Source organism: Saccopteryx leptura, chromosome 7 (assembly GCF_036850995.1).
Source record: "Saccopteryx leptura isolate mSacLep1 chromosome 7, mSacLep1_pri_phased_curated, whole genome shotgun sequence".
NCBI lineage: Eukaryota > Metazoa > Chordata > Mammalia > Chiroptera > Emballonuridae > Saccopteryx > Saccopteryx leptura.
In genome coordinates, this window is record NC_089509.1 from 115,083,268 (window position 1) to 115,107,876 (window position 24,609).

General features: G+C 44.0%; 1 protein-coding gene across 4 annotated transcripts in view; it reads left to right on the forward strand.

Annotated features, from left to right (window-relative positions):
• GIGYF2 (GRB10 interacting GYF protein 2) overlaps positions 1 to 24,609 on the forward strand; it is a 136,980-nt gene that overhangs the window by 103,787 nt on the left and 8,584 nt on the right. For 2 of the 4 annotated variants that reach the window (XM_066346327.1, XM_066346329.1), the window contains exons 15-26: positions 1,069 to 1,235; positions 4,141 to 4,232; positions 5,228 to 5,335; positions 6,493 to 6,593; positions 9,161 to 9,261; positions 11,046 to 11,207; positions 12,285 to 12,443; positions 14,710 to 14,946; positions 19,065 to 19,187; positions 21,520 to 21,732; positions 21,861 to 22,066; positions 23,092 to 23,246. In XM_066346327.1, the coding sequence (XP_066202424.1) occupies positions 1,069 to 1,235; positions 4,141 to 4,232; positions 5,228 to 5,335; positions 6,493 to 6,593; positions 9,161 to 9,261; positions 11,046 to 11,207; positions 12,285 to 12,443; positions 14,710 to 14,946; positions 19,065 to 19,187; positions 21,520 to 21,732; positions 21,861 to 22,066; positions 23,092 to 23,246 (1,824 nt within the window). The remainder of the gene's footprint in view (positions 1 to 1,068; positions 1,236 to 4,140; positions 4,233 to 5,227; positions 5,336 to 6,492; positions 6,594 to 9,160; positions 9,262 to 11,045; positions 11,208 to 12,284; positions 12,444 to 14,709; positions 14,947 to 19,064; positions 19,188 to 21,519; positions 21,733 to 21,860; positions 22,067 to 23,091; positions 23,247 to 24,609) is intronic. The other 2 variants (XM_066346328.1, XM_066346330.1) reach the window with 2 other exon arrangements.

Consider the following 24,609-nt stretch of genomic DNA (forward strand, 5'->3'; position numbering starts at 1 on the left):
TCAGTTGTATTTAGCAGGAGAAGGTCACCCACTCCATGTCCCTGGGAGTGGAAGGTCCAGGACATTGTTCTCTCTCTCTCTTTTTTTTTTTGCATTTTTCCGAAGTTGGAAACGGGGAGGCAGTCAGACAGACTCCCGCATGCGCCCGGCCGGGATCCACCCGACATGCCCACCGGGGGGCGATGCTCTGCCCCCTGGGGCGTCGCTCTGTTGCATCCAGAGCCATTCTAGTGCCTGAGGCAGAGGCCACAGAGCCACCCTCAGTGCCCGGGCCATCTTTGCTCCAATGGAGCCTCGGCAGCGGGAGGAGAAGAGAGAGACAGAGAGGAAGGAGAGGGGGAAGGGTGGAGAAGCAGATGGGCGCTTCTGTGTGCCCTGGCCGGGAATCGAACCTGGGACTCCTGCACGCCAGGCCGATGCTCTACCACTGAGCCAACTTGGTCAGGGCCTGACATTGTTCTCTTGACTGCTCTGCACCCACTGCCTGGATGCTTGTGATTGGTGTTTAGTTAGTATTTGTTGAATGTCTGACTTAGACTGACTTAGTCATCACTGAGCAGAGAGGAATTTTTAGATTTTTTATATAAAGTATTTGATTATTTCTTACTGTAAAACATTAGTTATTTTTCTTATTAAGGCCAGATTTAGTCTTACCTTCAGTAATCTCTTGATAGAAAATAAAAATTCGAGAAGAGTGTATTCAACCCTGCATGTTTATGACTAAGTGATATGAAGTTTAACATACTCTTTTCAGTTTTATTTATGTACTTTTCTGACAAATGAAGTGTAGAAATTGAGTGAGATGGAGACAGTTATGCTCCTTAAAAGAAATAAAGCACCACTAAGAATTTGGGAAGTGTTGACATAAGGCTTATTTCAAAATCTTTTTTGTTGTATTTTATTAGTTAGCCTGTTCCCCACCTTTGGAGAGGAATTGAATTATCTTACAAATTATAGGTGCCACCTGAAACAAGTTGTTACCTCTGGATGAGGATCAGACCCAGAAAATAGTTTTTTCCTCTGTAGCCTGAGAGGATTCTTACTGCCCTGTTTTAATTAATGTTGTAGGTCCCTTCAATAATCAGGAGATGGCAGAATGGTTTCAGGCCGGCTATTTCACTATGTCTTTATTGGTGAAGAGAGCATGTGATGAAAGCTTCCAGCCTCTTGGTGACATCATGAAAATGTGGGGAAGGGTTCCCTTCTCCTCTGGTCCTGCGCCCCCTCCTCATATGGTAAGTACCTTACAGTTCACCCAGAACATGCATTAGACACAGAAGCACTTGCTTCTCTTTGTAAACACAACCCATATGTTGTATCTAGTGAGGAAAAAACTGTAGTTTTTTGAAATTAATTGAAAGGCAATGGATAGTCTTGAGAGACTGCATACCTAAGTAAAATAATCTTTTCATAACTCAGATACTGATGCCCATCTACACACACACACTTTTTCTCTGTCTTCTCTCTTCTCTTCTTTCTCTTCTCCCTTTTCTCTCTCTATCTTTCTTCTCTCTCTTCTCTCTTCAGTAGCTGTTCAGCAGGTGTAGAGTGAAGAACATCTCAGCCTGGCCCGTCTACCAGGTCCTGCTTGTTCTGGCTCCTTACCTTCCTAAGCTCATTTTGGAGCTTTTACGTTAATCTGCTTTACTTCAACACAGTTGACTTAAGAGTTCCTTGTTGCCTATAGTTAAAGTGCACATTCTTCTCCCTTCCCCTTCATCTGCCTCTTGCTTTCTGACTCACATTCAGTTGCTAAATTAAGGCAAATGTTACTGATATAGAAGTCTAGTGCTTCAGAGTGTTTTTTGAAGACTTTTTATTAGTTACTGGTATTATAACTACAAATTGGATCATAACATAATCCCCTCTCCCTCGTGTAGTGGCCATGGAATACCTTTGAATGGGAAATCGTACTCCTTTGCAGGTGCTCCTGAGCCCCTTCGTGTAGACTTCCTCTTGGAGGGCTTTGGGTCTGTGCCTTACTTTGCCTTCTGCAGGAAGGGGAGTCTGGTTGCTGGCAGTAGTCAGAAACCTTCTGTGTGAACACTGGATTTCTACAGTGACAGTACCATTGACTTAGTCATTAACTGTAGGGAGAGGGCACATGCCAGGCCTTGTGGTAGGTTAAGAGATGAGGATGAATAAGATACAACCTCTATAGTCAAGAGAGTTCATAGATGAGAATATTGGCTGTCAAATACATATTTTGACCATGGCTCATAGTTTAAAAAAAATGTTTGATACCACTTCTCTCTGTGTATATGTGTGAAACAAGTTTCATAAAACATTTTGTCATATACATATTCTCTGTTCTATTTCTTTTTAATGTACAAATGTTGATCTTGACCCAATAATTGATATTTATAATCTACTGATAGGTTGAAACTTCCTATAGTTTGGAGCGCAGTGAATATTCCTGGTTGAGGGGAATTCTTTCTGACCTTTCTGTGGTAAATAAAGAGAAAAATTATACTAAATATTACTATATATAAATTTAACTTATATACCAAGTTTGAGCTTTATTTTCCTTCTCTGAAATTGGAATGAGTTTTTATCTTGTGTGTTTCAGAGCTGAAAGTTCATTACTTGGATTTTAGCATACTTTCCCTAGTCCCATTTCCTGACTTCGAATTATAGGGCTGAGCCTCAGTCAGACTCACATAAGGGGAAAAGCCATGGGGAGCTCTGCTTCCTGTCAGCTGCTGCCTTTGCCCTGAATAGCACCGGCAAGAGAGTTCACCTTGATGATGAGTATACCTTGAAACCTATGCTTTCACGTAGAAATTTTAGATTAGCGTGACTACTCATTAGTTCCAGTATTTAATGAGAATGTCCCTGAATTTCAAATGATCCCTAGCCCAAGAAATTGTACATTGCATGTTTTATTCCGAACTGTATTCATTAATGATTTGCCTAAGTTTAGTCTTTGTCACCCTTATACTTTTACAGTCACCCCCCCCCCCCATCTGCAGGGGATATATTCCTAAACCCCCAGTGAATGCCTGAATCTGCAGAAGTACCCAAACCTGTATATACTGTACATACATCGAACAGTGAAGTTTAATTTATCAATTGGGCACAGTAAGAGATTAACAATAGTGACTAATCAAATAGAATAGTTATAAAAATTATACTGTAATAAAAGTTATGTGAATATGGTGGTCAGTCCCTCCCAACCAAGCTGATAACCAAGACAGTTCCTAAGTGATTGAACTAGATGGCACATCCACAGCGTGGGCACATTGGACAGACAGATGATTCACGTCCAGGTGGGATGAGGAGGGTGTTGAGAGATTTCATCATACTTATTAGAATAGCACACAGTTTAAAATTTATGAATTGTTTATTTTTGGAATTTTTTATTTATCATTTTAGGTCCACAGTTGACTGCACGTAACCAAAAACCATGGAAAGTCAAACTGTGGATAAGGGCAGACTGCTGTTGATTGTTGTCTTATAGTTCTATTACTTTCCCGGCTTTTAGATTTTCATACTTAAATTTCTGCTTTGTTATTTGAAATATAAGCTAAAAAAATAAACATGATTTTGCTATAGCTTTTAAAAAAAAAACAAACAACTTATTAATAGCAGTAGTAAAGCCTAATTTTGGGGTAGGGTGTTTTCAAAGCCCTTTAATATTTTGTTTAACTTAAAATTTCTCATCATATTAAGAAGACATACTTCTATATCAGCTCCCTGTATTTATTTGTCGTTATAAAATTCATACCATATCATTTTCTTTAACCTTTAGATAATTTTATTCCTTTTTGTTTGTCCCATTTCTATAGTTTCTAATGATATATAAATTTAAAAATTACTTTTAATATTGGGAGAATTGGACACTTTAGTTACAGCAATAACTGGAGTACAGTATGACATTTAGCTTCTAGGACAGAGTCCCCAGGAGGGAAGACTGCAATTGAAATAAGGACCCTTACCTACCCTAGGGAATCTCTTTCTTCCACTAGATGGCACTGTTTAGTTTTTATAGATGCCTGACGTTTTCATAATTCAGCATTTTGGGTGTAAAGGAGGGGAAGTGAAAGTCTGGGATTTGCTTTCAGATGTATGTACTAAATGGCTTATAGGCTCTTTGCAGTTCTTTCAATGGTATTTCTTCCCCCCTCTCTTTACTCCCAGGGAGAGTTGGACCAGGAGCGACTGACCAGGCAGCAGGAACTCACAGCTTTATACCAGATGCAGCACCTTCAGTATCAGCAGTTCTTAATACAGTAAGAGCAGTAATATAGAGGGCTGTCCTGCAGCTCCAGCAGGGCCTTTTGATGTCATCTGCACACAAGTTTCACCTTTTATAGCAGAAAACTATAAGTTTTAGGATACGTCACTCACCCAGCTAGTGGCATGTTAGCACTAAGTTTGGTTTTCTTAAATACCACAAGTTTGCTGAAGATGACACTTAGTGTTAATTTTGTAAGCTTTTTAGCACCTAAAGCAAGAATCAACAGACATTTTAAGAATGAAGTGCCTCCTAAATGGTTTGACATTGCCACAGAGAAAGAACACAGATGAGAGGACAGGAAAGAAATAAAAGATCACACTGGTAGAGGTGTGGGGAGTGGCGGCAGAATCCCACAGGTCGTGTGTCCTCTGTGGGAGAGGCAGGCGTGTCTGTCCATGTGCAGAGGGGCTGCCTGCTGCCCGGGTCCCGAGCAGAGCGTACTGGCCCACAGCCGTGCGTACCAGTTTGTGTATTGTCTGTGGCTGCTTTTGAGCAAAGCTGGCAGACTGAGTAGTCTATCTGGCCTTCAAAGCCCAATGTATCTACTGTTGGTCTCTTGACAGACACATTTGTCTACCTTTGAGCTAATGGAAAATAATCTCACCTAAAAACTTCCAGGCTGAAACAAATTAGAGAATTTTTATGCAAGTGATTTTATTTTTGCAAAAGGTGCTTCATGTGGAGATAGCTATTTGAATGTTTTATTTTTAACTTGTTTTCTGTTATAACCCTATTACATTTGCCAGTTTGGGATATTTTGTGATTCTCCCCTCTCCCCTCTTCAGAAGCATGTCCTCTCTAAGTTCAGTTCTTTCTAGAATGAAGTATAGACTCTTCTGTGTGACTCTTATTCTCATGAAGAATTATAAAAGTATATATTTTATATGATGGTGTTTTGGGGGTGGTAGATTGAGCCATGTCTTTCATTGTCATAGTAAATGAACTAAATGTGAAGAGACGAGTTACACTTGATTTTCCTTTTTGAAGACAACAGTACGCACAGGTCTTGGCTCAGCAGCAGAAAGCAGCCCTGTCCTCCCAGCAGCAGCAGCAGTTGGCACTTCTTCTCCAGCAGTTCCAGGCGCTGAAGATGAGGTTGGTGGTCACTCACGATGTGTCATTCTGTGTGTGTGTGTGCGCATGTGTGTGTGTAAGAGAAGAAGGGAAACACTGGTTTTTGTGAACTCAGGTATCTGTGTTATTGTGTATAAAAACAATATAGTTTTTAAAAATAGGCTGTAGGTAAAGCATTTATTTGGTCTTCCTACTCAGAGGACAGATTTGGAATGATAACAAAAGAACACTTGAGAAGCAATGTAACCTTCTGGAACCAGCAACCAAAAAAGTTGTAGTCTAAAGTTTAATGTCATTTTTATCTGTGCTAGCTATCTCAAGAAAGATAATAATACCACTGGGTTATACCTTTCCAGAATCCAGAAGTTATTCAGGTAGGTCAGAGGAAAAGGAAATTATGCTGGAAGTGTTCAATTTCTGCTGTTTCAGATTATCATTTAGGGTAATATTTCTTTTATCTTCTGCTTTTAAAAACCTTCTCAGTTTAACCTAGAACTGTTTACATTTCTCTTCTGGGACATAACCCATCTTGTTAGGGCTACAGTTGCCATTTTACAGATGGGCAAACTGGGACTCTGAGGGGCTAAAGACTTGATTGACATAATACGCAGAAAGCTTCAGAGACAGAACTAAAATGCAGACCTTTGGACTCACAGTCTGGGTGTTTTTCATTATAACATGCCTTGGGTGATTTACTGAGAATTTTTCCCCTACATTTTATTTATTGACTTTTTTTTTGAGAGAGAGAGAGAAAGGGAAAGGTGTGTGTGTGTTTCATGGGGGGTGGGATGGGAGAGCGTAGGAAGCATTAGCTTATAGTTGCTTCTCTGTGTCCGTTGACCGGGCAAGCCCAGGGTTTTGAACCGGTGACCTCAGTGTTGCAGGTCTGCACTTGATCCACTGTGCCACCACAGGTCAGGTGAGATGTTCTAGATTTTTTAAGATAGTAAGTATAGTCATTATTTGGAACTCAGTATTTGCTACCACCTTGAAGAGTCCAGAGCATGATTACTGTGCCTCTATCTCTATTCCTCTCCTAAAGGCTCTGGTGGTGTTAGGATTTAGTTAAAGCAATGAGTTATCTGGCAAATGACGTGGAAAACATACAGATACTAAAGAAGTTCCTCTTTATTTTTGCAAATGACAAAAACAAGTTCATTTTTATTTCCCTTTTGCAGAATATCTGATCAGAATGTCATTTCTTCAGTGACTAGATCCGTGTCAGTGCCAGATACGGGGTCTATTTGGGAGCTTCAGCCAGCAGCCTCGCAGCCTGCAGGTAAAAACATAGATTGGCCTTTATTTGAGCATAGCTCCAAGGATTTAGCTTATAAATTCAGGTTTTAAAAAATATATCAGTTTTTTTAAACCTGTTTTGTATTGAATTTGAATATTAACAAGAAGTCCTTTAAAAAAATAGACTCCAGCAAAGAATTGAAAGTGTTGAAAATAGACTGTTAAGGATTTGCTAGAAATTAGATAAATTTCTTGAATTGGAGCCAGCCTCTATTTTATGTATGTATATATCTATGTATATATGTATGTTGCTCTAATCGAGTTGGAAAAGTCTTTTAAATTGTTTTTGATACCTTCTGCCAGAGTGAAACATAAGTAAAGATGATCTATTCCTCCAAGTCAGGAGTTGATATGTAGCTAACACTGCAGGTCCCCTGACGTTTTGGGAATAGAAAAATATATTTATTTGTGTTAAATTAGAACATTTGGGGCATAAATTTTTTTTTTCATTTTTTTTAAATTTATTTATTCATTTTTAGAAAAGAGAGAGAGAGGGAGAGAGGAAATAGAGAGGGAGAGAGAGGAGAGAGAGACAGAGAGAGAGAAGGGGGGAGGAGCTAGAAGCAATAACTCCCATATGTGCCTTGACCAGGCAAGCCCAGGGTTTCGAACCGGCAACCTCAGCATTTCCAGGTCGACACTTTATCCACTGCGCCACCACAGGTCAGGCTGGGGCATAAATTTTTTAAAAGAATCTATTGGTGGAGCACTTCTGTTTATTAAGGTCCGATACCTGCAGAGGTAGATAAGTGTGAACCATGGACAGCCCCTATAAGAGGTTATTGTGTGTGTTGACAATTCTCAGGAACCCTGGGCAGTGATGGATTTTTCTGAGAGCCATTGAGCTATTCAGGCTCCAGTTCTTTCACTAACATTGACCCTGGGATTGTGGCAGGAGAAGGACTGATTATCCTTCTTGTCAGCTTCCCATGCTCTGTGTACCTTACTGTTTCTTGTTAGCCATTATAGTTAGAATGTTAAAATGCTTTACAGTATTTGGGAAACTATAAGTATCTTATTAGACAATTTCTTTCTTTGGGTATAAGGCAGTCAATGAAAGTCCTTTACAAATACTCCACTGGCTTTATATAGACAATAATTTACAGTCCATCAATAGAGAATGCTGAAAAGGGGTATTAGCTTACGTTGCTTGCAGTAGGGAAAGGGGCCTAGAAGCCTATTCCTGTTTGTTTACTTCCACGTTGATCCTCTCAGGTCAGCAGGGCCCAGTGTTGTTTGTGAGGCCTGTGGGCCGTTCCAGAGGCCTCCCCAGCTCCAGCTGGGCCTCCTACTCTTTTAGTGATGTGAAATTCATATAGCACATAACACAAAATAACCTTTTTTTTTTTTAAGGGAGAGGGGAAGGGGAGAAATGTGAGAAGCATCAACTTCTAGTTGCTTTACTTTGGTTAGTTTTTATTGACTGCTTCTCATATGTTCTTTGATGGGACAGGGCAGGGGGTAGGGCTCAAGCCAAGCCAGTGATGTTGGGCTCAACCCAGTGACCTTGGGATCATGTCAATGACCTGAGCTCAAGCTGGCAAACCTATGCTTAAGCCGAGGAGCCCATGCTCTTGCCAATGACCTTGAGGTTTCAAACTGGGGCCCTCAGCATTCTGGGCCGACACTATCCACTGCGCCACCACCAGTCAGGCAAAAATTAACCATTTTTAAAAGAATGATTCAGTGGCATTTAATACCTTCACAATATAGTGCAACTACTTAGTTTTCTCTAGTTCCACAGCTATGCCACAGCTATCCTCATTCTCCACTTGGTGTGGAAAGAGGTGGTATAGCTATTGGAAATACCAAGGGTAGCCTGACCAGGCGGTGGTGCAGAGGATAGGGCATCATTCTGGGATGCTGAGCATCCAGGTTCGAAACTCTGAGGTCAGCAGCTTGAGCATGGGATCATAGACATGACCCCATGGTTGCTGGCTTGAGCCCAAGGTCACTGGCTTAAGCAAGGGGTCACTGGCTTGGCTGCAGCCCTCCGCTCAAGGCTTATATGAGCAAGCAATCAATGAACAACTAAGGTGCCACAACTAAAAATTGATGCTTCTCATCTCTCTCCCTTCCTGTCTGCCCCTCCAGCTCTCTCTTTCTCTTTCTCTCTCTCTAAAAATAGAAAAAAAAGGAAATACCATGGCTTTGGGATCTGATACACTGACTGGTAGTCCTACCATGCCATGTGCTGGTCCTATGTCCTTGGGGATGTTACGGAATGTTACAGAACCACCTCTGACCCTTAGCTTGTTCATCTGCAAAAATGGGCGGTGTGAACAGGTATCTTACAGGGTTTTTTTGAGGATGAAATCAGTTTCTCAATAAATGCCTGGTTCTTTCTTTACATCTGGATGTGTTGAAGGATATTGATAGGAATTAGAGCCCACTGGCAGTTCGGTTTTCAAAGCAGAACAGATAAGTATAATGGAGCTCATTTGGGGACAGGGAGATAGTTTTTTTGTTTTGTTTTTTCATTGTGCTCATGGTTATGTGACTGCATGTAAGCTCTGACATCCCTCACTTTCTTTTGTTGTTGTCTTATAGTTTGGGAAGGTGGTAGTGTATGGGATCTTCCCCTTGATACCACGACTTCAGGACCTGCCCTTGAACAACTTCAGCAGATGGAGAAGGCCAAAGCTGCCAAGGTCTGAAACTCATTCTTCCATCCTTTCCAACTGTAGGACATAGGTATTTGTTTATTGATGTCTGTATCTCTAGCTAGCTATACCGTTTTCCATTTTAGTTTACTGCTACTTAACTGGTGGTATAAACACATTCATAGTTTATGAATATATATCTCCAAAAAGACCTTGAACAGAATTAAAATTACAAGGTTAAGTTAAATCGGTTAAGTTAAAATTGACTGGTTGGTTGACACATTAGTGATCATGGTGCTGTGTATATTTTAGTTACATTAATCATGGGAGAAACACTTTGTACAAATACTAAGACTGTAAGAAAATACCCACTGCATGGCTTATTAGACTGTTGATCTGTAGCTGGAGTTCCCACCTGGAATCTTTATAGTGATATTTGTTTATTCTCTAGTGTCCTGAGACACACAGCTGAAAAGCTCAACATTAACATTAGACCCTGTGTTCCATTCACATCTTCTGGAAGAGTTAGGAATTTGGGGTTTAGCACTTGCTAGAAGAGGATGTGTATCAACACTTAGTGTCACTATAGTGATTTCTGGGTTCTCATGCCTCTGAGAGACTTGTTCCTATTTTATACATTAATGCAGTTTTATCCTGTGAGATGGCAACAGTCTCCGAAGAGTGCCCAGCATGTGGAAAGGATTCATGGTTAGGGTCTGTCTCCATAAATGAGAGAAAGTAATTGGAACAGTTCTTGAAGGTGTTCTAGTTCTGCAGTGCTTTGTGCTGGGGACACCTAGATGATGACGACTACAGGAGCTTGCAGTTGTGTGTGTGTGTGTGTGTTGGTGGGGGGATGACGGCACAGACACGGTGGTCAGGGAAGGTCAGGGAAGCGTACGGGCTGGCTGCCTAGTTGGAGGGTGGGGATCAGGAACGGGGACACTTTCAGTGGACAGTAATACCTGAGCTGATTTTTACTTGAAGGACAATAAGATTTGACCCGGATAAAGAGTTTTGTGCAGACAGAGTAGGAAGAAGTAAAATTTAAATTGCAATTGGAGGAAACACCACCCACAGGTGGTCTCAGAAATGCAGGAGAACATACTGGCCGAGGAGCAGCTAAATGCTCTGCTCTGGCCTGGAGCCCGGTCGTCTGAGGAGTGAGTAACGAGAGGGCTGAGGAAGATGAGGCAGCCAGTCATGAGCATCCTTGTACATCTTGCGCTCAAGTTGGGACTTTGTTTCTGAGTGAAGTGTGGTTCAGATTTAAGCCAGGGAGAGGTTTTTGGGTGGAGGTTAGATGTTGAGCTGGGGAATGTGGGTGCAACTGAATTCTGGGAAACCAGGGAAGAGACTCTTAGGAATGTGGATGAGAAAATGAAGGTTTGTCTTCAGATTTTAAAGAATTACATAATTTTCACACCAGCAACCTTATAAAACTGTTGTTGAAACCGTGTAGCCACATTGTTAGATCTTCAATCGGAAAGTCTTTTCATGGGGATGAGTAAAGAAATGGCCACCCGAGAGAATTATTGCATTCCTCTCCTTGGCTGCTTTCTCGTCCACACGGAAATGTATGTGGAGCAAGGAGGTCGGGGAAAGTGGGCGACAGTGCATTGAGCTTCGAAGAGCAGAGCACTGTTCTGACTGCTGTGACCTGTCGGAGCTTAGAGCACTTACAGAGCTGGTTTCATCGCTGGGTTGCCGTGGAAGTGACTGAGTGCGTGGTGGTGCCTGCGTGTCCCGGCTTCTCCCCACAGTACTGGTCAGCGATGTTGGAGTGTTCCTGTGCCTGGCTTCCATTTCTAAATACTCTCGTGTGATCACAGCTAGAGCAGGAGCGGAGAGAGGCAGAAATGCGGGCAAAACGGGAAGAGGAAGAGCGAAAGAGGCAAGAAGAACTCCGAAGACAGCAGGAGGAACTTCTTCGGAGACAGCAGGAGGAAGAAAGGAAAAGGCGGGAGGAAGAAGAGCTCGCCCGAAGGAAACAGGTACTCCCTACTTCTGAGAGCTCTCACCATAGGGTTAGCGTTGAAGGAGGGCTGTCAGGGTAGCGTGCTCGCTCCCCTCATGTCATTGGCCATAGTTCTCCGGGGGATGGTTCACCCAGGGCCAGCAGCAGGAATGGGATTAGGACCTTAGAAGACGCTTCCCTTCAGAAAGAGTGCCTTATCCACTTATGTGCACTGGAGGGATAGTCTTCCATCCTAGTAAAACATTAGAATTGATTTCTTCTGCATATTTCCTAGGGTTTTATAAGCCACTTAGATTTTAGAAGTAACTAAGTCTTTGTCCAAGTATTTATAACCAGTGATGTTGAATGTTTTTTATGATATTTATATATTTGAGGGGGGGGGGGTTCTATTCATGTGCTTGGCCCATTTTATACTGGGATTTTTAGAGATCCCAATGGAAGGAATCCTCTTTGTAACAGCCCCAAAGTCTAGCCTTTACCTCACATTTCTTACTTGTAGGAAAATGAAAAAGTCCACGCGAGATTAGGTCAGTCCTTATATTTCTTAGAGTCACACATTAAGCATGTAAGGGCTCCAAGAAGCATTGTAGTAAGGAAATCTGTTTAACTCAGTGATGCTCAGTATTTCCTAAATTAGGACCTTTTTCTGTATACTCAATATCTAGGGGACACATAGCTTTGCTTAGCACCTCTGGCTAGAGGACTGAATTCCTGCCTCACCAGGCATTTTGGTAGCTGTGTTGGTTTGACTTGTCTATCTCTTAGGTTCTCAGCCGATTAAAAAATGGGGGCTGATGGTAGCAACGGAGAAAACGGAGCCCAAGCCCTAGGTAGTGCCTCTGGGGTACTCAGTAAATGTGGCTAATGAAGAAACCATGGTGGGCTTCACAGTGTAATGCTGTTTATGTTTTAAATACAAGTTATTTTAACTCTTAATGTGTCTATTCCTCAACTTACATACATACTCTGTATACTTTTTACATTTACTGTTAACAGTTTTAGCGGCAGAGAGCCTCTTCCTTTTCAAATTATGGTGTAATATTTTAATCGAAGCCCAAAGTAACACACGCACGCTCTCCCTTTTTTAATGTAGGAGGAGGCCTTACGACGCCAGAGGGAACAAGAGATTGCGTTAAGGCGACAGCGAGAAGAGGAAGAGAGGCAACAGCAAGAAGAAGCTCTCAGGAGACTGGAGGAGCGGAGAAGAGAAGAGGAAGAGAGGCGGAAGCAGGAGGAATTGTTGCGCAAGCAGGTGACCAGATGGCTTGCTCATTTCATTGCTACTTGAAGCTGAAAATGAGTGATGAAGGCTCTGGCCGGTAGCTTGGTTAGTTAGAGCATTGCCTGGAAGCAGAGGCTGCCGGTTCTATCCCTGGTCAGGGCACATACAGGAACAGCTGTTTCTCTCTCTCTCTCTCTCTCTCTCTCTCCCTCCCTCCCTCCCTTCCTTTCTCTAAAATTAATAAAATAGGCATTTAAAAAAATTACTGGTGAAGAAAGTGTTTAGGTAGCCTATCTTTTTCAGGGTGCTAAAAATTACCAAGAGACCTCAATTACCAAGAGAGACTGGCTTTTCCTACTTTTACAGCCATCCCACAGGTTATAAATATAGAAGCTGAGCAAAATATTAAAGAATCAAAGCAAACAAAACCAGACCAACAGTGGGAAATCCAGAGACATACCATTAAGAAGGCAGTGTGAGGTTCGCAGGCTGCAGCGATGGCTGAGGGTACTCCTCAGTTCATCTTTGAAGGGCACAGGCCGTGCAGCCGTCGGCACTGATTCTAGACCAACCTGCCCTTCTGCCATTACCGATAGGTAGTCGGGGACGAGGGAGGGCTGAGGAGAGTTCTTCTGAGAGCGCTTTGGGCCTGTGGGCCACAGGGGTCAGAACCAGGGGCTGACTGGAGTGATCGTGTCATGCGCTTGGGTGCCAGCCTTGGCTGAGGCTTTCCCGGTGATCACATCCCTGCAGGGCCCCAGTGGCTCTTTGCCTCCGTGTCACAGCAGTTTCTGGGAGATGTCCCTGCAGCTGGCGCTGATCTCTTGTTCTAGGGGACATTCCTTTTCTGTATAAATTAGCATGTCAATGAAAGTTTTATCCTCTATGAGTGCTGAGCCTTTGTGGCTACTGCAAATATATTTTAAAAGAAAACTTAACTCTACCTTTTATCATCATAAAGTTTTTGCCTTTCTGTCATCACTTTAGAAGTGACTCAGAGCCACCTGACCAGGTGGTGGCGCAGTGGATAGAGCGTCGAGCTGGGATGCGGAGGACACAGATTCAAGACCCCGAGGTCACCAGCTTGAGTGCAGGCTCATCTGGTTTGAGCAAAGCTCACCAGCTTGAGCCCAAGGTCGCTGGCTTGAGCAAGGGGTTACTCGGTCTGCTATAATCCCATGATCAAGGCACATATGAGAAAGCAATCAATGAACAACTAAGGTGTCGCAACGAAAAACTGATAATTGATGCTTCTCATCTCTCTCCGTTCCTGTCTGTCTGTCCCTATCTATCCCTCTGTCTGACTCTCTCTCTCTCTCTCTCTCTCTCTCTCTCTCTCTCTGTCTCTGTAAAAAAAAAAAAAGTGACTCAGAGCCTGACCAAGTGGTAATGCAGTGGATAGAGCAGGGGTCTCCAAACTACGGCCCGCGGGCCACATGTGGCCCCCTGAGGCCATTTATCCAGCCCCCACCACACTTCCGGAAGGGGCACCTCTTTCATTGGTGTTCAACATCTGCATCCTGTGCTCCTGGAGTATTGTATGTGGCGGCAGCAGCGCCGCAAAGTGCAGCAGTGCTTACGTACAGTACTACTTCCGGTGATGCGGGATGCATGCATCACGGCTCCTGAAGCACGTCATATCACTTGTTACAGCTAGCAGTGACAAATATGGAACCGGGCATTGACCATCTCATTAGCCAAAAGCAGGCCCATAGTTCCCATTGAAATACTGGTCAGTTTGTTGATTTAAATTTACATGTTCTTTATTTTAAATATTGTATTTGTTCCTGTTTTGTTTTTTTATTTTAAAATAAGATATGTGCAGTGTGCATAGGGATTTGTTCACAGTTTTTTTTTATAGTCCGGCCCTCCAACGGTCTGAGGGACAGTGAACTTGGCCCCCTGTGTAAAAAGTTTGGGGACCCCTGGGATAGAGCATCAGACTGGGACGCGGAGGACCCAGGTTCGAAACCCCGAGGTTGCCAGCTTGAGCGTGGGCTCATCTGGTTTGAGCAAGGCTCACTAGCTTGAGCCCAAGGTTGCTGGCTTGAGCAGGGAGTCATTTGGTCTGCTGGAGCCCCCCTGGTCAAGGCACATATGAGAAAGCAATCAATCAACAACTAAGGAGCTGCAGTGAAGAATTGATGCTTCTCATCTCTCTCCCTTTCTGCCTGTCTGTCCCTATCTGTCCCTCTCTCTGTCTCTGTCACAAAAGAAAAAAAAAAGAAGTGACTCAGATTTATTTCTGAGAAAACATAGTTGTATTTTGTTCTCTTTTGTTTTTCCTCCTGGGAAGGAAGAGGAGGCTGCCAAATGGGCCCGGGAAGAGGAGGAAGCCCAGCGCCGACTGGAGGAGAGCCGGCTGCGGCTTGAGGAGGAGGCGGCGCGGCTCCGGCATGAGGAGGAGGAGCGGAAGCGAAAGGAGCTGGAGCTCCAGCGGCACAAGGAGCTGATGCGCCAGCGGCAGCAGCAGCAGGAGGCCCTGCGGAGGCTGCAGCAGCAGCAGCAGCAGCAGCAGCTGGCACAGATGAAGGTGAAGTCCGGGCTCTGGCTGGCCGGAACCACTGTGGTTTTAGATCAATAAAGTGCATGTGCTGCACTCCTGGACTTGATGCTAGGTCTTTATACAAGAGAGGAGTAAATAGAAGAGGATAGGGCATGAGCAGGGATGCAGGCAGTATGGTCAGTCTCCCGGTTTATAAATTGAGTGCAGCCCAGTAGACATTGGAGTGTCCGCTTTAGCAGTCCCGCACTGCTGAGACAGGTCAATGGGAGAAGGAACCTGCTCTCTGAGCCGCCAGCCTTCTGTGAGCAGGGCGCAGCAACCGCCCTACAGGGCTTGAAACAGCTCTGTGGGGGGCGGTTGTTAAAAGTTGGATCGAAGTGATATATGCAACGTGTTGTTTGTGAGTATTCAGAGCATTGCTGCAATAGAAAGTGAAGGCTTCGCTGGCTCAGAGACCAGTAAAGAGGGTAGTGGTGGCGGCAAGAAGGAACGGGAAGGACCCGCAGGACAGAGCTGGACTGAGCGCAGGCAGCAGGACTCGGCGCCTCTGGGTCTGCGGGCCAGCGCGGAAGCTGCGGTGGCTGTCAGGGTGAGCCTCCAGGACTTGGAAAGCAGGGAGCTGCGGACAGTGCTGGGGGCTTGGGAGGGGACGAGCAGGTTTGTGGCACAGTCTGTGGTTAATACCGAGAGGCTCAGCGTCCTGTTGTCAGGGGATTCACAGGATAAAGACAAGTCTACAGGAAATTGTAGTGAGTGTGGTGAGAGACAAGTGGCCGTAGGTATTGTTTGTTTTATGACTGGCTGATCAGTGAAGTCCCACTTTCCTACTCTCCCCAACTGTGAAGCCTGTGCTGCTACCCTTCTGGGGTGCAGTACTGGGTGTGCCCACACACTCTCTGGGCTCTCGAGGGTTTGGGCAGTCTCTCTTTGATCGTCTCTCTCCACATGCAGCTGTGCAGCTCCACTAATTGCCAGGTGGATTGCTCTGCTGTTCTCAAAAGTGCCCTGGGCGTAAGTTGCTTCCTCCTGATCCATACCGATCTAAATTCTGGCTTCTTTGAAGGGCTACTTTTAGAGGTCAGTGTTTAAGGTTTGTTCTGGTCTCAGAGTGGCTGACAGTTCAGCCTGTTTCTCCAGTGAGTCTGTCTGCCGATCCCCCAGCAGCCTTTTGCCCGGCCTCCCCTGGTTTTTTGAAAGTGCTCTTAGGATCAGACTCCTCATTCCCACACTGTTGCAGATGAAGTCAGTTCCTTTGGGAAGAAGTCTGGAGCTCTCCATAGTCAAGTCTGTTTCTCCCACCTCCACTCCCAAGCAGAAGTTCCTGTGTCATAGCTCTGAGGCTGAGAACCATGTTGTGCTGTAGGGGGTGAGCCGAGAGGGAGGGGCAGTAGCCTCGGGTCTTTTTGGCTTGTTTTCCTGGTGGCCTTTGGAGCTAGGGCAGTGGCAGGTAGGGCCCTTGTAGTCTTAGAAGAGGGGTAGGGATAAGAGGAGAGCCCCTGCTCTCAGCTGCATTTGCCTGGAATGTAGCCTTTGCATCAAGTAGCTGGAGTCAGGACGAGATACGCTGATGAGTTCATCCCAGAAGCCGTCCCCCAGCCGCCGGCTGCTGGGGGCAAATGAGGCTTGTGTTCTTGGTGCGTTCCTCTGGGCTGGTTTCTGTCGGCTGGCTGGGCTGGGAGAGAGTGGTCTGGTATGAGCACCACAGACTGTTCTCACCAAGCTGAAGCAGATGTTCTTAAAGAAATGTTTTGTTTGCTGAATTCCCTTGGAAGGATTTCTAGAATCTTTAATTTTTTTCTTTGGAGACAGAGAGAGGGACAGACAGGGACAGACAGACAGGAAGGAAGAGAGATGAGAAGCATCAAGTCTTCATTGCGGCACCTTAGTTGTTCATTGATTGCTTTCTCATATGTGCCTTGATGGGGGGGACCGTCAAGACCAAGTGACCCCTTGCTCAAGCCGGCGACCTTGGGCTCAAGCTGGTGAGCCTTGCTCAAACCAGATGAGCCCACGCTCAAGCTGGCGACCTTGGGGTTTCGAACCTGGGTCCTCCGTGTCCCAGTCTGATGCTTTATCCACTGAGCCACTGCCTGGTCAGGCTAGAATCTCTAAATCTTAAAAAATTTTTCACCAGTTTTGCTGGAGAGCTCCTTGTGCTATATTATACTGAATGTGAAACAGTCTTTTTTAAATAAAAAATAGTGTTGAAAATAAAATAGTAATGTCAGGGCAGAAAAATATAAATTTAAGAAAAGTTTATTGATTTAAGAGAGAGAGACAGGGACAGTAACATCAGTCTGTTCCTGTATGTGCCCTGACTGAGGATCGAACCAGCAGCCTCTGCGCTTTGGGACAATGCTCTAACCAAATGAGCTATCCAGCCAGGGTAGGAAAAAAGTAAAAACAAATAAATATATATACACACACACATTCACACAAAACACAATGGAAGGAAGTTAGACATTCGAGAGGGGGTCACAAAGTGTGCCAAATCCTCTATTTGCTGCTGGTTTGGGAGAGAATTGTTCTGAAAAGCATGACTGATGAACTGCAATTTTGGGTGCACTGTTGGTTGAGCTGGAACATGTCCCGAGGCAGCGTTGATGGAGTGTTGGGATGGCATTTCCTACTCGCAGATAAGATTGAAGGAAAAGGACAGCCCTCTGCAGGCATTTGTCTGCCCTGTGAAGACTTGGATTTTGTGCTTTACTGCGGAGAGCAGACCTGGGAATCGGGAGCGAAAGAACTGTGCAGTGTGTTTTGGAACAGCAGTGGGAAGGATCTCAGGGGTGCCTTGGGGGGATGGGCCATTTCAGGAGGCTGCGCCTCTTCCTGGTGTTGGCCTAGGTTCCGTGGACCAGGACTGGGCAAGGAGGGGGGGGAGATTGGTTCCTGGGTGCTGTGGGGTGACACATCCGCTGGGATTTTAGACATCAGTGGTTACCAGCTGTTTGTCGCATCAGAATTACAAAAGTATCTAAAAACTATGGCCTCATCTTTGGCTCTTCTTATTCATCAAGTGTAGGGCCAGGGCATCTGCATTTTTACATGTCTTCCCACGTGATGCTGCCTTATTTGATCTTGATAGCACCTTTCAATGGGTCATTTCCAGTGAAAGCATTTGTTTGTGCTCAGCTTTGTGGACCTAGTCCCCCATCTTTGTCTTAGTCTCCCTTTGCACCCCTCCTCCACTCCAGCACAGGTGCACTTTGAGAGAAACACCCCTCTTATCAGTTAGATTGGTCAAACACTGTTCATGGGTGATTTGTTATGATCAGTAGTATTGAGGGTACACATTTGGAGAGCTGCTTGATAATATCAGTTGGAACTGTTGATGACACTTTACCCTATCAGTTCTAATGTTAGAGATTTCTGCTATGGAGCCATTGTTTGGGGGGCCATTGGAACATTTTGTTTTGTTTTGGTTCATGTTCATGTATTATTTTAAGTCTGTTTAAATTTGTTTTTATTTGTTTTTAAGATCTATAATATCTCTCAAAATTAGAATGCATCGTTTTCTGGCTTGGCAGAGTAAGGGATTCTCTTGAGCACACAGGCTTTTAAGAACACTACAGTATTCAGAACCCAGATATTTGCACTCTATTTTAGTCCATAATTTTAAGGGATAGGAAAATAGAATTATTGATTAAAAGCAGCGTAGTGCTCATGACTAGAAGCTATAGTTTGGTTAATACTCTTTCATGAAAGACTGAGAATTATACCTGGCATCTCCCATTAGCTGTCCACCTCAGCTTTCCCTTTAGAAACCTTTGTCCTTACCCCTTCACTAGAAAGTCACATATCATTTCCTTTATTGCCTTCTTGGATTAAAAATTTAGTGGTTTTTTTACTTGTTCCCCTGTATGTCTGCGTATTGCTGTATGTCAGTGCCAGATATAACAAATAGGCAATTCCCAAATGGAAGAGCAAATAAAAATATTGTATGTATTTCCAGTTGTTTTAAAATAAGCTTAGGTTTGGAGTAGTGGCAGAAAATTGCAGTAAAGAAGTCAGCTGACTGGGAGCATATATGGAGAGCGAAGACAGGAGGAAACCTGAGTGTTCTGCTTGTACACGGTACAGTGTGGCCTCTTTGATTGCGCCCACACTTCCTCATGCACTCTTCTGCCTTCCCTCTCTGTTAGCTTCCCTCTTCTTCAACGTGGGGCCAGCAGTCCAATACAACAGCATGTCAGTCCCAGGCAACGTTGTCATTGGCTGAAATCCAAAAACTGGAAGAGGAGCGAGAACGGCAGCTTCGGGAAGAGGTAAAGTTCAAAAGTTTAACGTGTTCCGGTCCAGCAGCATCCCAGAATAGCTCGTGTGCAGTTAGTGTCAAGTTACTACGGTCAGGTTACCATGTGTCTGAATTGCATGTTCATTATTAAACTCTTTCCCTTATAATTTGGTCATTCTAGCAAATGAGAAGGATCTAACAGGAGTAACATTAAGGTTAGATAACATAAGTATCCAGTTATCATAAACATTTTAACATTATCTCTTGAGAGACTAGCCCATGGGTGTTTTAGAATTGTGGCTGAGTTTTATGTGGCTATCCTTTTGTAAATTTGATTTTTAGAACGCTGAATACATTTTCTTCTAAAGGATTAGGTTTCCTGCCTGGTCTAGAAAACTAAAATATGCCAATATAAGAAATTAAATCTCTGCTTATAAGTCTATATCCTGCACTAGTTGTAAGTTGATGTCTTTAGAATATGAAGGGTACAAAAGAGTGAAAAGATATGGAGGAGGAGAATACAGTTGTGGTTTATTTTGTTGTTGTTTTTTAAGAGGGAGGGACAGAGGGAGAGGCAGGAAGGGAGAGAGATGAGAAGCATCAATTCTTCATTGCGGCACCTTAGTTGTTCATTGATTGCTTTCTCATATGTGCCCTGACCAGGAGGCTACAGTAGAGCGAGTGACCCCTTGCTCAAGCCAGTGACCTTGGGTTCAAGCCAGCAACACTAAACTGATGCTGGTGATCTTGGGGTTTTGAACCTGGGTTCTCTGCGTCCCAGGCCGACATTCTATCTACTGTGCCACCACCTGGTCAGGTAATATAGTTTTTGATAAAGATTAATGGTTCGGTTCAGTATGCCATTAGGAGCCATACTCATCCATCTTTCCATCCCTCCCATATTCGCTGAGTGTCTTCTCAGTTATAGTTATAGCTGGGAATATAGCTGAGTCTAAAACAGACAAAATTCTCTGCTTTTATAAAGTGTGCCCTCTCACTGAGGGGAGATGGGCAGTGCAGATTGTCGGTGGTAGTGATTGTCTGGTGTTAGCAAGTGCTGCCTGGGGGGCTCTGAAGAAGTAGTGGAGGGTCACAGAGTCTCGAAGAGTGCTGCGTGTGGATATGATTGAGGCAGAGCAGTCCGTTGGTCTCACAGAATTCAAGTTGTCATTTTTGGATCAGAGTGGTGTCATTCATGGAAGGCCGTGGGTGCACAGAGAGAAATGGGAGTTGTCTGTACATAGCCCCACATAGTGTACTCATCACACAGGTTAAAATGTGTCTTCATCTTTAAAATTACCTTATTTCCCACCTTCTTCAAAAAGAAAAAGACTGAACTTAACCTGAATCATTTATTTTATTTTTTATTTTTTGTATTTTTCTGAAGTTGGAAACGGGGAGGCAGTCAGACAGACTCCCGCATGTGCCTGACCGGGATCCACCTGGCATTTTGTTTCATGGAATGCACCATCTTACCTTTCTAAGAGTATCGCGTACTGATGACAATTTTTTTAAAAGTGAGCTCCTATTTTCCTGTCTTGTTTCTGTTTCCACTGAATTTTTTATTTTATTTGGTTTTTGGCTTTCATTTTAGAAGCTTATGTCAAATTGGACTTGGGCTATTTGTTCGTATTTAGGAGGAATAAGCACTAGAAAGCTGCTTAGAGGTTCTTGTATGTACAGTACCGTGGTGGGCTTCGCTTTGATGGTCTAGCTGGGCCCCCATCTGTTGGTATCTGTAGGTGTACTCTTTTGTTGGGTCTCCTTCCCCATGGAGTAATCACTCAGTCTGGCTAAGCCTCTCCAAAGAGGAAACTTCCAGCTTTTCCTGGGGAGAGGGGAGAGGGGAGAAAGCTGCCCGTTGTGTTGGGCGTGGTGGGCAGTCCGGGTTCCATCACTGCTCTTCATCCCTCTATCTGAGATACCACCTGCAACCCAGGCAGGGAGTGGGCTCGTGTCTGAGCTCTCTTTACTTCGGTTTCAGCTCACTGGGTCTCACACGGGCTATTGTGTCTGTCTGTTGTCCAGCTTTTTACGTTTTATTGATTTATTTGTCCTTATAGGTTTGTGCTTTAAAATAGTTTTTTTCCTGTTATTGTGTTAGGGCTTTAGGAAGTAAACATGTATTTCATTTCTATGCTTGACCAGAAGCCCTTCTTAATTTTTACGAAGTAATTCTGCATTTGGTCCTTTTCTTTCCCCTTAGTAGCTTCGGCAGGTTATCTTTATTCGCAGCACAGGCGCTATGTCGGGCACTTACTTTGGTAAAGCTACTGTATATGTACCTTCCATTTAGTGTAGTAGACGTTGTAACTGTGGTTCTCACCTGGAATCCTGAGCTAGCTCCGCTTTCCCTGCAACAGCAGAGGCGCCAGCAGAGGGACTTGATGAAGGCCCTCCAGCAGCAGCAGCAGCAGCAGCAGCAGAAACTCTCAGGCTGGGGGAACGTTAGCAAACCTGCAGGAACCGCCAAGTCGCTCCTGGAGATCCAGCAGGAAGAAGCCAGGCAGATGCAGAAACAGCAGCAGCAGCAGCAGCAGCAGCACCAGCAGCCAAACCGAGCCCGGAATAGTACGGTGGGTCTGTTTTCCTAAGCAGTCCTTCTGCAGATGGCTGTTGCCATTATAAGTTTACCTTTTGTAGATTCTCTCTTTGTCTTTTTAATATTGTTAACTGTAATCATTTGTCCCTTTTTCTTTAACAGCATTCCAACCTGCACAACAGCATTGGGAATTCTGTCTGGGGCTCTATAAACACTGGCCCCTCGAACCAGTGGGCGTCTGACCTGGTCAGTAGTATCTGGAGTAATGCTGACACTAAAAACTCCAACATGGGATTCTGGGATGATGCAGTGAAAGAGGTGGGACCTAGGAACTCCACGAATAAAAATAAAAACAACGCCAGTCTCAGGTAGGGCTCAGGGTGACCAGACCTCTGCTCCTGGGTGGGGATTGGGTGGGCAGGGAAAGGAAGGTGTTTAATTTCTGTGTATTTCCATCTGTGCCCAGGCACATGAGGCCCTGGTTTGGGGATTGGTTTCTTCCCCCTGGAAACATCTGTAATATCATTCGGGGCTCCTCCTGCTGCTGGGCACTTAGTCCATTGTCACGTGGTAGCCACTTAATAAATGTTAGAAATAGTGTATGTTGTTGAACAGTTCTCCAAGGCAATTTCTAGCATTTTTCTCTAAATTTGTAATTTCAAGTTACTTATACTGAGTGTTATAAACATCTTTGCAATAGCCTTAAACCTGTTTATTTTTATGGTGTTAGTTACCTTTCACTTTCATCTTTGTTGTTGAATGAGCGTGGGTTTCAGTGTTAAATACACGAACTGAAATTTCAGCACTACCACTTATTAGCTATGTGACCTTGGGCAGAAGGGAACCTGGTTGAGCCTGAGTTGCCTTGTCTGTAAAATGAAGATAAGGGCAACTTGTGGGTGTAGTTGTAAAATTAAATGAGTACACGTGAAGTAGTTAGATGCCTGGCACATAGCAGCTACTTAATAAATGGTAGTGTTGTCAGATTGTTTCTTCTCAGGTGAGGGCCTAATATGCTATGAATGAGATGCTAAGTATCATATCTGCCCGTTGTAGAGCACTGTGTTTTAGCCTTTATGTGCAGTGTCTCGCTATTCCTTACGATAACCCAAAGAAGTATTAGTAGCATTTTACAGATGAGAAAACCGAGGCTTAGCAAAATTAAAAACTTAACAAAGCATACATAGGAAGAATTTAAGTATTTCTCTGAAAGAAAGCCCTATATTCACAAACTAGAATGTATTGGCTAAGGCTAGATTTGAATTTTTGCAGCCAAGCATTGAATTATTATTGGATAGGAATCCACTTGTCAAGACAGTATGTATGGTGTTGTAGTGTAATTGTATAGTAATAGTTTCTGGGAATATAATGTCGTCCTGTTGTTTTGCTTTAGTAAATCTGTAGGTGTGTCTAACCGGCAGAATAAGAAAGTAGAAGAAGAAGAAAAGTTGCTGAAGCTCTTTCAGGGAGTAAATAAAGCCCAAGATGGATTTACTCAGTGGTGTGAACAGATGCTTCATGCCCTTAATACGGCAAATAATTTGGATGGTAAGAATCGGGAAGGGAAACCTAGCATGTGGGATGGCAGAGCAGGACCCACAAAGAAGTTGGCAAACTTGAGTGATCTAATGGAGGTCGAGTCCTGCACCTACCATAAGAACTTGGCTCTTTATTCATGTTATATATAATATTACTTGTAACAGAAGTCCTATAATATGGTGCTCAAATAGGTCATCAGAGGTTGCAAAAAAGTAAGTGCTATCTCAGGATGTCTTACGAGGTACAGAACAGAGGCAGTCATGGTGCCATACTGCGCATTTTGTTTTTAAATCATCAGGTTTATTGTTTTGTTGTTTGTTTGTTTTTTTTAGAGACAGAGAGAGAGTCAGAGAGAGGGATAGATAGGGACAGACAGACAGGAATGGAGAGAGATGAGAAGCATCAATCATCAATTTTTTGTTGCGACACCTTAGTTGTTCATTGATTGCTCTCTCATATGTGCCCTGACCGTGGGCCTTCAGCAGACCCTTGCTCGAGCCAGAGACCTCAGGTCCAAGCTGGTGTGCTTTTGCTCAAACCAGATGAGCCCACGCTCAAACTGGCGACCTTGGGGTCTCGAACCTGGGTCCTCGGCATCCCAGTCCAACGCTCTATTCACTGCGCCACCGCCTAATCAGGCCCATACTGCGCATTTTATGAGTAACATTGCCAGCCAGGCCAAATCCAAAGGAAGGTAACTGTCATGGTGGGGACAAAGGTCAACCTGGGCAAGAGAAGGTTGAGGTAATGTGTGATCTCTTCTGTTCCTGCCTTTGGGGCAGAGTGGGAATTATGTGACAGTCAGTAGACTTAATTTTGTGTAGGATAAAACTAGAACCAGTATGTAGAAGTGAAAAGGTTTCAGCACAGTTTGAAGAAAAACCTGTTAGCTGTTCATAAAGAGAACTTGTCTGCCTTAGGTAGAAGTGAGTCCCTCCCTCACCTCCAAACGTTTGAGCAGAGGCAGTGGGCTTGGTGTGGGGAATTCCCATAGCTAACAGCCTATTCCCATAGCTCAGGGGTCCCCAAACTTTTTACACAGGGGGCCAGTTCACTGTCCCTCAGACCGTTGGAGGGCCGGACTATAAAAAAAACTATGAACAAATCCCTATGCACACTGCACATATCTTATTTTAAATTAAAAAAACAAAACGGGAACAAATACAATATTTAAAATAAAGAACAAGTAAATTTAAATCAACAAACTGACCAGTATTTCAATGGGAACTACGGGCCTGCTTTTGGCTAATGAGATGGTCAATGTGCTCCTCTCACTGACCACCAATGAAAGAGGTGCCCCTTCCGGAAGTGCGGTGGGGGCCGGATAAATGGCCTCAGGGGGCCGCATGTGGCCCGCGGGCCATAGTTTGGG